The sequence below is a fragment of the Ranitomeya variabilis genome, chromosome 3 (genome assembly GCF_051348905.1).
Source record: "Ranitomeya variabilis isolate aRanVar5 chromosome 3, aRanVar5.hap1, whole genome shotgun sequence".
In the NCBI taxonomy this organism is placed as follows: Eukaryota; Metazoa; Chordata; class Amphibia; order Anura; family Dendrobatidae; genus Ranitomeya; species Ranitomeya variabilis.
In genome coordinates this window covers 322,506,931-322,523,823 of record NC_135234.1, presented here as the reverse complement: position 1 = coordinate 322,523,823, position 16,893 = coordinate 322,506,931, and the positions used below count along the sequence as shown (strand labels likewise).

The following is a 16,893-nucleotide window of genomic DNA, read 5'->3' as shown; positions in this document are numbered from 1 at the left end:
CGACAAGCCTAAAAGGCAACATTTCGAGCGCAAGCAGAAGAGAAATGGTAGAATTTAGTACTGTGGCCTGTGGGGCGTTGGCTGGTTATTTTTCACTTGTGTTTCAATGACTGGGGTATAGACAACTGAAGACTGTGCTGGGACAAGGATGTGGACGAGCGTGATGATGGTGCTGCTTGACTGTGGACAACAGGTGCAGGGCTAGAGGCATCTTCACATGCACGGTGGACAAGGGATTGGCTTCTACGCAAAACAGTGGATTAAGCAGTGGTGTCACCTGCACACAGTGATCCTGGAACCTGGGGTTCGGCCCACAAAGTCGGGTGCTTTGCAGCCATGTGCCTGATCATGCTGGTGGTGGTCAGGCTGGTAGTTTTGCTAACCCTGCTGATGCGGGTATGGCAGGTGCTGCAAATGGCCTGTTTGGTTATTTTTTAAAGACTCTGCCGATAACCCCAGACTCGGGAAGATCTAACAGTTGGAATGGCAACTTTCCTCATGTTGGTGTTACGGGGAACGGATGCACGCCTTTTGTCTGTGGCCACCACACTGCTTCTCCCTGCCTGTGTGATATGCCTCCTTCCCCATGTGTGCTGCTGTTCTCGCTCTGCATGTCCTCCTGCCAGGTTGGGTCAGTCACATAGTCATCCAGCACCTCGTCTTCCACATCCACACCCTGCTCCTCCTGACTTTCTCGCAATTGTTTCATTATCGTCCACCTCTTGTGACACATTCCCACCATCGCCTTCATGTGACTGTGGCTGGTCAAAGCTTTGGGCATCGCTACATGCTTTCTCATCTGGCCCCACTTAAAGTTGACCGGTCGAGAGTATGGAATCTTTAAAGGAGAAACTGAACAGCTCTTCGGAGTGTCAAAGTGTGGGATCAGTTGTCTCAGGGCACTCGGCATGGTGGGAGTAAGAAGGATCAGGGTGAGGAATATCTGGTCCACACTCATGGCTACTCAAACTTGACCGTGTGGAAGATGTGGTGGTGGCTAATTGACTGGAAGCATTATCCGCTATCCAACCAACAACCGTTTCACACTGCTCTGGCTTCAATAGTGGTGTGCTGCGATCCCCTAGAAACTGGGGCAGGAAGATCGAGCAAGGAGATGTGGATCTTTGTGGCCCACTTTCAGCTTGGCCACGGCCTCGTTTTCTGCATGCACTATCAGCATCACATCCTCTTTCCTTGCCTTGCCCATTTTAAATGGACTACTGAACTATTTCAAAAGCTCAACACAAATGTATTTATTTGGAGAAAAATTATATCTGATCAGTATTCCTTCAAAGCTGTGATTTTTCCACCACAGATACAGCAGGCCTCAGCCTGACTTAACAGACTAAAAAAAAAATTTTCTAAAAAAAAAAAAAATTATACAAAGAGTGGAACAAGGCTAGCAGACAGAACTATGAAACGTATGCCTGCGAAGCTACGATTTTTCCACTACAGATACACAAGGCCTCAGCCTGACATAAGACTGTATTTTTTTTATTTTTTTTTTGAGTGAACTTTTGAAAGAAAAAAAACAAGGCTAGCACACAGAATTACATGTATGCCTGTTAAACTACGATTTTTCCACCACCTATACACCAGGCCACAGATAAGACTGTCTATTTTTTTTTCTCTTGTTTGTGAAATTTGGCAAAAAATTAAAAATGAGTATAACAAGGCTAGCAGGCAGAACTATGAAACTTATGCCTGCGAAGCTACGATTTTTCCACCACAGATACACAAGGCCTCAGCCTTACATAAGACTGTATAATTTTTTGAGGGGGTTTTGGAGAATTTTTAAAATAAAGAGTGGAACAAGGCTAGCAGACAGAACTATGAAACTTATGCCTGCGAAGCTGCGATTTTTCAAACACAGATACACTAGGCCCCAGCCTGACATAACAGACTGTATAAAATATATATTTTTTTGGGGGGGTGAATTTTTGAAAAAAAAAAAAAAAGGGCTAGCCCACAGAACTATGATACGTACGCCTGCGAAACTACGATTTTTCCACCACCGATACACCAGCCTTCAGCCTCAGATAACAGACTGATCTAAATGTGGCCTTGATTCTTTTTGGCACAACTAAATTGTCAACAATTGGCTATGACATTTGCGCACTCACATCTCCTGTCTGGGACAAAAAAAAAATAGTAGATTTGCACTTTCTTAGATTTCAATAACCTGGCTGTAGTAGGCAGCGTGAACAAGCAAATAAATGTTAAAATAAGGGGGCTATGGATCGCTTTAGAATAAAAGGAGCATGTCACGTACCCGCTCTCAGCACGCGACTTGGGGTTGCGCCTGCAAGGTTTAATCTATCTCCCCTGTCTGTCCAGCATTCAACTTCTGTCCTATTCTGTAATGGGAGCATAAATAACACACCCAGGCCACATACACGCTCATACACGCTGCCACCAATCATCGAACACACGGGCGATGAGTCCCGGAAATATTACTACTTCTGTCTGCCAATCATAAGGCTCACACAGTTTAAGGCTATGGATTCTTTAGAACATACAAGGTTCAACTAATTAAAGTTTTGTGCTTTAATAGAGAAGGTACAGTGCTTACTATAAAAAAAAGTATAAAAATATGTTAATAAAAAAAGATATACAAATATGCAAAACAGATTTATATATATACAAAAATACACAGGAGAAAACTTACAGAAATACCTAACTTTGTAGTCTGCTTTCTGCTACCTGAGGTGTGGGACGAATATGGAATGGAACACATCAGCTTGTCTGCCGTCAATCTGTGAACAACTTTGTATTCGTACAAGCCTAATTTATAGAGTTAACTTGGAGGTCAGATTTCTAGAACAGCCTCTCAGGTTAATATTATAATTGCTTGTTTTTGATTGGACCACGGCCGCTCCCCCAATGAATATATTATTTTCCTCTGAACACTCTTTGCCTAAAGTTTCTCACAGATAGTGTCAGGCTGTAATTGACATCTCTCTTCAAAAGAGCTAGAAGGTGTGAAATGTTTCCCTTTCCTGGTTCCCAGCAAGGCCCCCTGGCGAGATTGGAGACAGCAGACTGCTCTCTCAGGACAACATGCTCTGACACCTGCTGTCTCAGGACAGATGTTAAATTACTGCTAATCACACATTTAAACCCATACATATTTCACTACACACATATATACCTATACATATTTCACTACAGAGCAGGTATCAGGTGAAGAAAACATAAAGCCACAGAAATCTGCAGATATAATATATATATATATATATATATATATATATATATATATATATATATATATATATATATATCTCAGCAGACAGTAATGGAGGTATGCAGTGAGAGCTATGTGCTCGCATACAGTACCTGCAGGCCTTGCACTGATGTGGATATGCGCACATAGACTCCCCTGCCTACCTAGTGCTGCAATCCCGGGACCAACGAATTAGCCCTAAAAGGACTGCTGGTTTCTCAGGAATTGTGGACTGAACAGTTGCAGACCTACACTAACTATTAAAAGCACAATTCTGACCCTATCTCGGCAGCAGCTCTCCCTACACTTGCTAAGGCCGGAGCAGAATGTTGCGAGCAGGGCGGCGCCAGGTCTCTTATAGACCTGATGACACTGTGCAGCCAGCCAATCACTGTAATACCACAACAAAGATGGCTGCGGCATTAGTGTAATCCCTGCAGTGTCATTGGCGCTCTAAAGAGCGCCAGAATTACAGGGCGGAGACCCGAGCTCCCGCCGAATAATTCCAGAAATACTCTGTGCTCGCCGAGTACACCAAGCATAGTGATACTCGGGCGAGTACCGAGTAGTGTCGAGCACGTTCGCTCATCACTGACATCCTTTGGCTCAATTTCAAGCTGTGGTGACTTGATACATGGACACTCTGTAGGAAGATTGATCTTGTGCAAGCCTAGATAGGTCCTTCAGGGTCTTATCTGCCTTTCTCTTGATAGTATCAAGTCATCGGGTTGCTGGTCTTCCTCTTCGCATTGTTCCTTCTATTCCTCTGACAATGAGACCCTTCTCCAGTGATTTCTTTCTTCGTATGATATGTCTAAAGTACTGGTGTTCCTTGCTTAGAAAGACATCTCTGGCTTAAATTATTCCAAAGTTGTTTTGTTTTTTGGCATTTGTTATTGAGAATATTCTTCTCCAGCACCACATTCTGAAGGCATCAATTCTTCTGTCTTGTTTCTTTGTCATCCAGTTTTTGTATCGGTATGTTATTAAGGAAAAGACCAAACTATGTACTAGCTGTGTCTTCATCTCCAGTGAAATGTTCCTTGATTTTGAAGATTTTGTCCATTTGCCATTGTTTACAATGTTTAGGCTCGTGCACACAACCGTAAAAATCGGATGAGTGCTATTTGCCGTTTTGACACATAGTACTCGTTCCCATGTTATTCCATGAGGCAGTGTATATGTCCGACTTTTTATACAAAATCGATGCAAGGGAAAAAAAATCGCAGCATGCACGAGTTTCTTCCGAAATGATACTCGGCCATTCAGGTCTGCGGGTTTATGAAAAAGCATTGGACTGCACTCAGATGACATCCTAGTGTGGTCATATATTCACAACCACACGACTGAGCTTTCTAACAAGTTTTTTACCTCACATCCAGACATCTCCGGGCTTCTGTATATTGTTCTCCATGCTGCTGTTGCTTTTTTATGTGCTAAAAAAGGAATGCAGAGCAGGAATCTCTATATTGTGAAATGTAGTGGAGAGATTTCAGCAGCTCATCTCCTCCCACGAGCTCATTTGATTGCAAATTAGAGATTGAGCCTGCAGTGGGGAAAATTGGTGAAAGTGCAGTATACACTAGTGCAGTCCTAAAGTAACTAGAATTAGTACTATTCCTCAGGTACACACAAAACCGCTTATTCTGGAAAGTTACTCGAAAGTACAGTTAATCTTTACATTTTATTTTTTTTTTTAAATGCTGGTCAGCTGGCACATGCCACTGCCAATTCTTTGTTTGGGTGTGTTCACACATAGCGAATTTGTTGCAGATTTGCAGCGGATTTTCTGCCCAGGATCGCCACAGATCAGTATCTCTTTAACATAAACTTAGCCTTTGCAATGTCAAATTGATCCTGCAATAGAAATGGATAATTAATATCCTTCACTTTCCATGTTTTTTTAATGAAAAAAATGGTCCAAAAATTATCCCTCTATCATTTGTGGTCAAGCACACTGGAGTATATAGAACCCTGACTCAAACAGATGGCGTCATTGTTAGAGGTAACAAGTGTTTGACCATACAATGTTAAGCAATGGAAATAAAAAAATTGCTATGCACATGCTGCAGAAAATTCCGCACAGAATCCACAGCGGTTTATTTTCCGCAGCAAGGAAATTCTTTGTGCGGATTCCGCTGCGTTTCTACACCCATTTCATTATAGAAAACTGCAGGCCAAAAAATGCATGAAAATCCGCAACAAATCTGCACAAAATCCGCATAAAAATCGCGTGGATTTGGACCTGCGTATTCTGCCAAGAGATGCAGAATCCGCTCAGGAAATTACTGATCCCAATCCGCAATGTGTGTACATAAACTCCATGTTCTGCTTGGATGTGTCAACTGATGGTCACCTCATTTACTCCTTCATGACCTTTGGTGTATCCATTCTTCATGGAAGGGAAGGACTGTGCAAAGGAGCTATGCGCGCATGATTGCTGCCGGGTGTTCTTCTGACATGACAACTGACACCCAGCTCTCACTGCCTGGAGCTGTGCCATCACAGCATTTAGGAGGAAGGGAGCTCCCTCTCCCCTCTGATTGGCACCCCCATGATGTCATCACAAGGGCCTGACCATTGCCATGGTGACCTGAGGTAGTCATGAAGACATCAGAGTCACGAGGCTACTGCGAGCCCCTTAGACCATGTTCAGATCATGGTCTAAGAGGCTTGCGTCAGTGCTGCACTTTGATCAATGTTTTAAAACATCAGGACTACAAGATACCAGGTACTTTCAGCTGCGTCACTTCTAATATGGTGTACCTAATTATTTGTAATAAATGTCCAACTGGGAGGTCTGTATGTGGGGGAGACAGGGCAAAAGCTCATAACAAGAATGAATTCTCAACGCCACACAATAAGAGAAAAAGGAATGTATCTACCTGTGGCAATACATTTTTGTCTCCCCAATCATAACATTATAGACATGAAATTACTTGTTTTAAAAGGTAACTTCAAATCTCAAAGTGACAGAAGAATATGGGAATATAAGCTGATGATGACCTTTGACAGCCTTAGTGCAGGAATGGAGTGTCGCATGGATTTATGTCTTTTTACATAAACTAAGGAATTTGCCCCTTAGACCATGTGGGGTCATCACAACAGAACCAGACCCCAATCAGAGGACAAGAAAACATTCCTTATCTAAGAACTGGCCCAATATTTATGGACATAACTGTTTATCACTCATGGTAATTCTGCTTCATGTCACCTGTCTTAGGCTGGTTTCACACTTGCGTTTTCATGTGCAGCATTTTTACCGAAAAAAACGCATGCGTTTTTTTTCCCTATGTTTAACATTAACATTTTGCTGCATGCGTTCTTTTGCAGAACTGCAACATGTAGTAATTTTCAGAGGCGTTTTTTTGCCGCAAAAAAACGCATGCGTTCATTTGTGGCAAAAAATACATTGATGTCTATGGAAACGCATGCTTTTTTGCGTACATGCGTTTGCTTGCGTTTTAAACGCATGCGTTTTTATAGAAAAAAAACAAGCATACACCCTGATAAGCCACCCCCCACCATCAGGGTGATAAAGGGATCCTAACCCTACCCCTACCCTAACCCTAGGGATCCAAACACTAACCCTAACCTTAACCCTACCCCTAACCCTACCCCTAACAATATGACAGTGAATACTCTCCGAGTTTATATTTTTAGTACTCTATAGCAATACCGTATATCTTGGGGTGTCCACATTGAACAAAGCTTTTTATTAGAAGAATGTCCTGATCTCCAGGTCAACATAATAGCCAATCCCTATGGATCCCTAGGGTTAGGGATAGGGTTAGGGTTAGGGTTTGGATCCCTAGGGTTAGGGGTAGGGTTTGGATCCCTAGGGTTAGGGGTAGGGGTAGGGTTAGGGTTTGGATCCCTAGGGTTAGGGTTAGGGTTTGGATCCCTAGGGTTAGGGGTAGGGTTAGGGTTTGGATCCCTTTATCACCTTGATGGTGGGGGGTGGCTTATCAGTGACCTGGTGACCAGGACATTCTTCTAATAAAAAGCTACCCCTAACCCTAACCCTAGCTAATTTTATTAATAGTGGGTTTTCTAGTTGATTTTGATGATTGGCAGCTGTCACACACTTCTCAGCATGCGTTTCAAAAACGCAAACGCAGGAAAAAACGTATGTAAACGCGTCAAAACGCCGCGTTTTTTTTCTGCATGCAAAAACGCATGCGTCTAAAAAACGCAGCGTTTGCACGCGTTTACATGCGTTTTTTCACCACATGCGTTTTTTTTTACAAACGCTGCAGATCAAAACGCAAGTGTGAAACCAGCCTAATCCATGTTTTTTTTTTTTTTCTGTGATGTGTTGTGCATAAATATGTGATTCTCCAGAATTTCTTTTAGTCTATGCCTGATGAAGAGACCTGAGTAGTCTTGAAAGCTTGCAATTTGTTACCATATTTTCAGTTAACACCTTTCTACCATTGGACGTACTATTCCGTCCATGTGGGTTGGGCCTTACTTCCCAAGGACGGAATAGTACGTCCAGAGCGATCAGCCGCGCTCACGGGGGGAGTGCGGCCGGGTGGCAGCTGACATCCGGCACTATGTGCCAGGAGCAGTCACGAACCGCCCCCGGCACATTAACCCCCGGCACACTGCGATCAAACATGATCGCAGTGTTCCAGGGGTACAGGGAAGCATCGCGCAGGGAGGGGGCTCCCTGCGTGCTTCCCTGAAACCCTCGGAGCAACGCGATGTGATCGCGTTGCTCCGAGGGTCTCTTAACTCCTCCTCCCTTCAGGCCCGGATACAATATGGCCGCGGGGCTGCAACCGGGTCCTGCAGGGAGGTGGCTTACCAGCGCCTGCTCAGAGCAGGCGCCGGGAAGCCTCCGGGTGTGCACGTCAGATCACTGATCTGACACAGTGCACAGCAAACTGTCAGATCAGCGATCTTACACTATAACATGATGCCCCTCCACAGGGCAATGTTATAGTGTAAAAAAAAAAAAATATTCAGATGTGTAAAAAAAATATATATATATTGTTCCCATAAATACATTTCTTTATCTAAATAAAAAAAATAAAAATAAAAGTACACGTATTTAGTATCGCCGTGTCCGTAACGACCCGACCTATAAAAGTGTCCCACTAGTTAACCCCTTCAGTGAACACCGTAAAAAAAAAAAAAAAGGCAAAAAACAACGCTTTATTATCATATTGCCGAACAAAAAGTGGAATAACACGTGATAAAAAAGACGGATATAAATAACCATGGCACCGCTGAAAACATCCTATTTTCCCGCAAAAAACGAGCCGCCACACAGCATCATCAGCAAAAAAATAAAAAAGTTATAGTCCTCAGATTAAGGCGATGCAAAAATAATTATTTTTTCTATAAAATAGTTTTTATCGTATAAAAGCGCCAAAACATAAAAAAAAATATAAATAAGGTATCACTGTAATCGTACTGACCCGAAGAATAAAACTGCTTTATCCATTTTACCAAACGCGGAACGGTATAAACGCCTCCCCCAAAAGAAATTCACGAATAGCTGGTTGGTCATTCTGCCTCACAAAAATCGGAATAAAAAGCAATCAAAAAATGTCACGTGCCCGAAAATGTTACCAATAAAAACGTCAAGTCGTCCAGCAAAAAACAATACCTCACATGACTCTGGACCAAAATATGGAAAAATTATAGCTCTCAAAATGTGGTAACGCAAAAAATTTTTTTTGCAATAAAAAGCGTCTTTTAGTGTGTGACGGCTGCCAATCATAACAATCCGCTAGAAAACCCGCTATAAATAGTAAATCAAACCCCCCTTCATCACCCCCTTAGTTAGGGAAAAATTAAAAAATGTAAAAAAATGTATTTACGGTATTTCCATTTTTCCATTAGGGTTAGGGCTAGGGTTAGGGTTGGGGCTAAAGTTAAGGTTAGTGTTTGGATTACATTTACAGTTGGGAATAGGGTTGGGATTAGGGTTAGGGGTGTGGTTAGGGTTACCATTGCGATTAGGGTCAGGGGTGTGTTTGGATTAGGGTTTCAGTTATAATTGGGGGGTTTCCACTGTTTAGGCACATCAGGGGCTCTCCAAACGCGACATGGCGAGTGATCTCAATTCCAGCCAATTCTGCGTTGAAAAAGTAAAAACGGTGCTCCTTCCCTTCTGAGCTCTCCTGTGCGCCCAAACAGGTTTTTACCCCCACATATGGGGTATGAGCATACTCAGGACAAATTGCACAACAACTTTTGGGGTCCAATTTCTCCTGTTACCCTTGTGAAAATACAAAACTGGGGGCTAAAAAATAATTTTTGTGGTAAAAAAAAAAAAAGATTTTTTATTTTCACGGCTCTAAACTGTAGTGAAACACTTGGGGGTTCAAAGTTCTCACAACACATCTAGATAAGTTCCTTGGGGGGTCTAGTTTCCAATATGGGGTCACTTGTGGGGGGTTTCTACTGTTTAGGTACATTAGGGGCTCTGCAAATGCAACGTGACGCCTGCAGACCAATCCATCTAAGTCTGCATTTCAAATGGAGCTCCTTCCCTTCCGAGCTCTGCCATGCGCCCAAACGGTGGTTCCCCCCCACATATTGGGTATCAGCGTACTCAGGACAAATTGGACAACAACTTTTGGGGTTCAATTTCAACTGTTACCCTTGGAAAAATACAAAACTGGGGGCTAAAAAATAATTTTTGTGGGAAAAAAAAAAGGATTTTTTATTTTCACGGTTCTGCGTTATAAACATAGTAGTGAAACACTTGGGGGTTGAAAGCTCTCACAACACATCTAGATGAGTTCCTTAGGTCAGGGGTGTCAAACTGCATTCCTCGAGGGCCGCAAACAGGTCATGTTTTCAGGATTTCCTTGTATTGCACAGGTGATAATTTAATCACCTGCACAGAATGATTCCAGCACCTTGTGGAATGCTAAGGAAATCTTGAAAACACTCATGGTTTGAGGCCCTCGAGGAATGCAGTTTGACACCCCTGCCTTAGGTGGTCTACTTTCCAAAATGGTGTCACTTGTGGGGGGTTTCATTGTTTAGGCACATCAGGGGCTCTCCAAACGCAACATGGCGTCCCATCTCAATTCCTGTCAATTTTGCATTGAAAAGTCAAATGGCGCTCCTTCGCTTCCGAGCTCTGCCATGCGCCCAAACAGTGGTTTACCCCCACATATGGGGTATCGGCGTACTCAGGACAAATTGTACAACAACTTTTGGGGTCCATTTTCTCCTGTTACCCTTGGTAAAATAAAACAAATTGGAGCTGAAGTAAATTTTGTGTGAAAAAAAGTTAAATGTTCATTTTTATTTAAACATTCCAAAAATTCCTGTGAAACACCTGAAGGGTTAATAAACTTCTTGAATGTGGTTTTGAGCACCTTGAGGGGTGCAGTTTTTAGAATGGTGTCACACTTGGGTATTTTCTATCATATAGACCCCTCAAAATGACTTCAAATGAGAGGTGGTCCCTAAAAAAAAAATGGTGTTGTAAAAATGAGAAATTGCTGGTCAACTTTTAACCCTTATAACTCCCTAACAAAAAAAATTTTGGTTCCAAAATTGTGCTGATGTAAAGTAGACATGTGGAAAATGTTACTTATTAAGTATTTTGTGTGATATATATATCCCTGTGATTTAATTGCATAAAAATTCAAAGTTGGAAAATTGCAAAATTTTCACCAAATTTCCGTTTTTTTCACAAATAAACACAGGTAATATCAAAGAAATTTTACCACTGTCATGAAGTACAATATGTCACGAGAAAATAATGTCAGAATCACCGGGATCCGTTGAAGCGTTCCAGAGTTATAACCTCATAAAGGGACAGTGGTCAGAATTGTAAAAATTGGCTTGGTCATTAACGTGCAAACCAACCTTAGGGGGTAAAGGGGTTAAACAATTCCATCAAAATCTGAACTCCAGTATTGCGCTTTTTCGCTTCTGATCTTTCTTTGCACTGTGCCTTCAAAAGTGGTTTTCAAATACATATGGGGTATCGGTGTACTCGGGAGAAATTGCACAAATTGTCTCTGCTATGCTTGTGAAAATGAAAAAAATCTAGGGCTAAAACAACATTTTTGTGGGAAAGATTATTTTCACTGCCCAACATTATAAACTGTGAAGCACCTGGGGGTTCAAGGTGCTCGCCACACATCTAGATAAATTCTCTGAGGGGTCTAGTTTCCAAAATGCAGTCACGTGGGGGGTTTCCACTGTTTAGGAAAATCAAACGCGACATGGTGTCCGCTCTCGATTCCAGCCATTTTTGTGTTCAAAAAGTCAAACTATGCACCTTTCTTTTCGAGCTCTCCATGCACCCAAACGGTAGATTTCTCCCACATATGGGGTATCAGTAAATGTTGGAGTTCATTTTCTCCTGTTACCATTGTGAAAATAAAAAAAAAAGGAGCTATAGTAACATGTTTGTGAAAAAAGGTAAAATGTTAATTTTTTTCACATTGCTTTATTTTCTGTGAAGCATCTGAAAGGTTAATAAACTTCTTGAATGTGGTTTTGAGGATTTTGAGGGGTGGAGTTTTTACAATGGTGTCACTTTTGGGTATTTTCTGTCATATAGGCCCTCAAAGTCACTTCAAATGTGATGTGGTCCCTTAAAAAAAAAAATGATTTTGTTGGAAAAATGAGAAAATTATATCAACTTTGAACCCTTCTAACAACAAAAATATGTTATAAAATATGTTATAAAAGATATAAAGTAGACATGTGGAAAAAAATATTTATGAACTATTTTGTGTGACATAACGCTCTGGTTTACGGTTGTAAGAATTAAGTTTGAAAATTGCAAAATTTTTGCAACGCATATCGAACAAATTTTATTACTGTCTTGATGTACAATATGTCACGAAAAAAATTAATTTAGGGATCACTGGGATCCATTGACATGTTTACAGTCTTTACCACATAAAAAGACACTGGTCAGAATTGGAAAAATATTTAGAATTGAGTCCTTGGTGGTTGATACCTTTTAATGGCTAACTGAAAAGATGGTAACAAATTCCATGCTTTCGAGACTACTCCGGTCTCTTCATCAGGCATAGACTAATAGAAATTCTGAATAATCACATATTTATGCACAAGACAGCACAGAAAAATGGCATAGATAAGACAGGTGACGTGAAGCAGAATTACCTTTATGTGAGTGATAAACAGTTAGGTCCATAAATATTGGAACAGTTCATAGATAAGGAGTGTGAATGTTTTATTGTCCTCTGATTGGGGTCTGGTTCTATGTTATGATGACCCCATACGGTCTGAGGAGCAAATTCCTTAGTTGATGTAAAAAGACATAAATCCATGCGACACATTCATTCTTGCACTGAGTGTCCAAGGTCATCATCAGCTTATATTCCCAGACTCTTCTGTCTCTCTGAGATTTGAAGTTACCTTTTAAGACCATTAATTTCATGTCCATAATGCTATGAACGGAGAGACAAAAATGTATTGCCACAGGTAGATCCATTCTTTTTTCTCTTATTGTATGGCGATGAGAGTTCATCCAACATACCTTAAATGGGACATTTTCCATCCAAAACACATACAAAACACTAATGTCTTCAGCCAAGCCATCAGTTACAATTGTATATGTTCCAACTCCATGGATAGAGATGAACACCTTTGTTGCCTCAGAAAGACCTTTTTGAATCAGGGCTACCATCCAAGAACAATTCAAAACCAAATTACAAGCACAACTATAATATCAAGGAATCACCTGCTACATTACAAAGCTAAAGAACAAGAAGACTGTGTAGAAACATCCCACAAGTCATAATAGGAATTAAAAAAAATATTTTAGCACTATTAACACCAAGTTATATAATAAAATGCTTTTGTGGCACATACAGAGAGGAAATATGGAGGAGACATGTAGGTATGCTGGGTTATGCAAGGGAAACAAGATACATCCAAAGCAAGACACGTGGGAAGTAATAGTAATAAAAAACTACCAGAAAAGTCCCATGGTCCAAATAAAACCTGGAAAATACATAGATACAGGCGCAATACCCCATAATTAATCCTGATCAGGTTTTAAGTCCCAAGTGCTTACCCATATAAAAACGGATAGTTCCCCCGGCTCTCCCAGCAGCCCCCTGACGCGCGTTTCGCGGTCCAGCTTTTTGGTCAGAATTGGAAAATTTGTCCTAGTCATGAAGGGAAAACAGGCTTGGGGTGGTGAAGGGGTTTCATGGGCTTCAACATTCTTGACATAGCTGTGGGTCCCAGTGATGTGACCCCCTTCGCCCCATTACTTAGCCATTTACAGCGTGTCTGGTGGGTATGTAAAAAATGTATGTGCTAGAAATGTCAGTTTAAATGAATTAACCTGTTATTTGGCATTATTTTGATAGTTTCAATAGGTTACACAGTGTTATCAGCCATATACATGCGTGGTCGTTTCTTTTTCTTTTCTAAATATTTTTTATTCATCTACAGACAGTGAAAGGGGGCTTTTCAGAAACTCGAATAGAGAAGAGGATAGTTATTACAGGTGATGGAGACTTGGATCATGATCAGGTAATCCTGCCAAATACCAGTATCTATAGTAGTCGTCACAGTTCAAACTGACATATATTTTAAAATTCAAAAACATCTGATAGCATTTTGGTTATTTATGTGCTTTACATGTCATCAGGTCCTGGTGCAAGCTATCAAAGAGGCAAAACTGCAACACCCAGACATGTCAGTGACCAAGGTGGTGGTTCGTCAGGAGACAGAAATAGCCGAGGAATAAATGCAAAGGTAGGCAAGAAGTATTGTACTCTGGCTGGCAGCTTCACCTTCCATAGCCATATTGATTTTTCCAGTAGTACTTACTTAATTCGTCCTAATGGCTGACAGTTGTGCAGTTGACCAGGCAGGAATGCAGAATTTAGACTGAAATTTCTGAATCTGTTTGCAACAGCTCTGTCACTCGACCTAACATTGTGGTTTTTTTTATTTGGGAGGGAATTTGGCAGCTGTTGTATAACTCTCTAATAGTGATTTAAAGGTGGTTTGCATGATTAGAAAACATTGCTTTCTTCCATAAACACTGACACATCTGTCTACAGGTTGTATATTGTTATTGCAGCTCAGTTGTATAGAAGTGAATGGGCCTCAGCTACAACGTCATACACAATGCGTACACAGCTGTTTCTTTGAGGAACCGAAGCATCTCTATGCTTTTCTAATTCTGGACACCCTTTTTTACTCATGCAGAAAGAAATAATTGGCCGATGTCAGATACAAAGATTGACTCTTAAGAGAAAATTTGCCATCTGCCATCAGGGTACATTCTCAATGCCTTCATGCACATAAGATCCATATACTAGTAAAACTTATAATTGTATCAAAGCAAAAATGGTAAAACGTTTGAGTGTTGGTATAGCTAAAGCTCCAGTTGTTTTCTTTTCAGGTCTTCATTGCAAGCTTTTAATTGGGACCACGGACAAAGATTTTTTTTTTCAATGAAAACCAGCAAGTTTCCAAAAGATGCCCCCACCCCTGGGCTGATTTTTCAGGGTCTGACAAGGATAACTTTTCACGAGATAAGACCATTGCTTTAATAGAACAACCAGTTTTATAACCTCATGTTTTTAACGTGAAATGGATACAACATGAATGGGACCTCCACATATCTGGAGAGTTTAGAAAGTCTTATTGAAGATTTAAAGTTCATCTGGAAGTTGTATACTGTGAATAATGATTGTGACTATTACAATGGAAATTTAGAGGCTAATGTGTCTGAGGTCTTGACAGAATTATTTGTAGGACACCCCGGTGCTATAGCGTGCAGTACAAATATTGAATTATAAAGTACTTCTGTAGGCGTCCACAACTGGTATAGAGAAGTAATTGTGTGTTATCACTTTTGTCTTTTTTAGTTCTTGGAAATTTATATACCAATAAGTTTACACTCAGTGTTGGTGGTAACGATTCACCATAGTTCAATATTAGTCACCTGTATTACTGCTAAGGATATAGATGATTTCCCTGCATCTGTCACATTATGGGTCTATCACTTTCCATCTGTCACTGTATCAGTATGTCTGCAACTCCAACTACGAGCATACTCCACAGTACCACGGGGTGTAGCCCATCTTCTCCTGCGTGTTTGTATTCTGAGACCATGGGACTCATGAATGTTTCAAAACTATCTTGATTTTCATGGTAATGAGGATACAGGGGTGAGGGTCATTACAGTGAAACAATTGTGTGCGAAATATGCTTTTTTAACATTTTCGTATATTTACAATAATTGAATTTCATTCAGAGGAATTTACAAATAAAACAACTTGTGATGTATTATTTTCTACTTTTAAATAATGAAGGATATTTGTAAATGTGGTTTAATTCAATTTTCTATATAAGTTGTGATAGGTTGTATTTTAGCATATTTTTTGGCATTTGAGGTGTGACAAGTAAAGTTCTCATCATGTTTCAGGATTGCACATTGAAGTAAATATTTGTAGCTTCTGAATTGTGTTGTGTTTTTGTTCTTCTTTTTCTCTCTCATACAGTATGGGCAGCACGGTGGGATCCTGGGTTCAAATCCTACCAAGGACAACAGGGAGTTTGTATACTCTCCCCATGTGTGTGAGGGTTTCCTCCAGGTTCACTGGTTTCCTCCCACATTCCAAAGATAGGGAATTTAAAATGTGAGCCACAATGAGGACAGCAGTGATAATGTCTGTAAAGCTCTGTAGAATATGGTGGCGCTATATAAGTGAGTAAAATAAATACAAAATAAACTAAAAAAAATAAATAGTAAATTAATTTCAGCTGGACCAACTGATTTTTAGTAGGACTGCCCAACCACTTTAATGTTTTAAGGAGGGCCTGACCCCCCACCACAGTGCAGATATTGGGGGAAGCTTCATAATTGATCAGGCAAGTTGGATTTTTGACTGCTGCTTTTTTTTTTTTTTTCTTAAAAAAAAAAAAAAAACACTATAACCAAAGGTGTCTTGCAATGGCTTACTAACGTCTCCCCAGTGAGAATGTATGCAAACTTAGCCAAGGCTAGTAGTGAGGACTAATTAATTATTGACAGCTATCAAAGTATGTACACACAACTTTTTTTTGTAGGCTGACTAAACCAACAATGTATTCTAGAGGCACCGCCTTTTTGCACATTTTTCGAGGCTTTCCCGAAGTGGTTTGTAAACCTGAGTGTTTTTGGGGGCAAGCCATAGGAATTTCCTTTTCTTTTTTTTCTTTTTTTTTTTTTTTTTGTTTACTGATCAAAGCTTTGTTTTTTTTCCCCTTTGGCCATATACTATTCAATAGATACTTAGGAATAAGCGAACATGCTTGGTGATACTCTGATATCACGTGAGTATCACTGTTCTCGGCTGTACTCGTTACTCGTCAAGTAATGGGTGGTGCTCTATGCAAAAAAAAATCGAATTCAGCCCCGCATGTTTGGCGCCTGTTACACAGCCTATGAGTATGCGGGGATTGCCTGCGCATTAATGCAATGCTGTAAGCCATCTTGGTTGTGGCATTACTGTGATTGGCTGGACCTTGTGACATCATCAGGGGTTGTAAAAGAACAGGAGCTGCCCAGCTTGGCAAACTGATGCCATTGCGCAACTCTGTGACACTTAGTATTGGAGGGGGCGAGTGCTTATGTAGGCGTGTGTCTGCACAGTAAGACGAGTCAGAGGCCTGTAGTGTTCATACTGGTGCTGAAGCTGAGC

The 16,893-nt window shown here is 40.8% G+C and overlaps 1 protein-coding gene across 18 annotated transcripts in view; it reads left to right on the top strand.

Annotated features, from left to right (window-relative positions):
• The window catches only part of LOC143815937 (protein 4.1-like), a 405,258-nt gene extending 389,587 nt beyond the window's left edge, over nt 1-15,671 (top strand). For all 18 annotated transcript variants that reach the window (XM_077295758.1, XM_077295756.1, XM_077295754.1 and 15 more), the window contains 3 exons: nt 13,646-13,726; nt 13,845-13,951; nt 14,607-15,671. In XM_077295758.1, the coding sequence (XP_077151873.1) occupies nt 13,646-13,726; nt 13,845-13,943 (180 nt within the window). In that variant the 3' untranslated portion in view covers nt 13,944-13,951; nt 14,607-15,671. The remainder of the gene's footprint in view (nt 1-13,645; nt 13,727-13,844; nt 13,952-14,606) is intronic.
• Nucleotides 15,672-16,893: the final 1,222 nt, after the last annotated feature.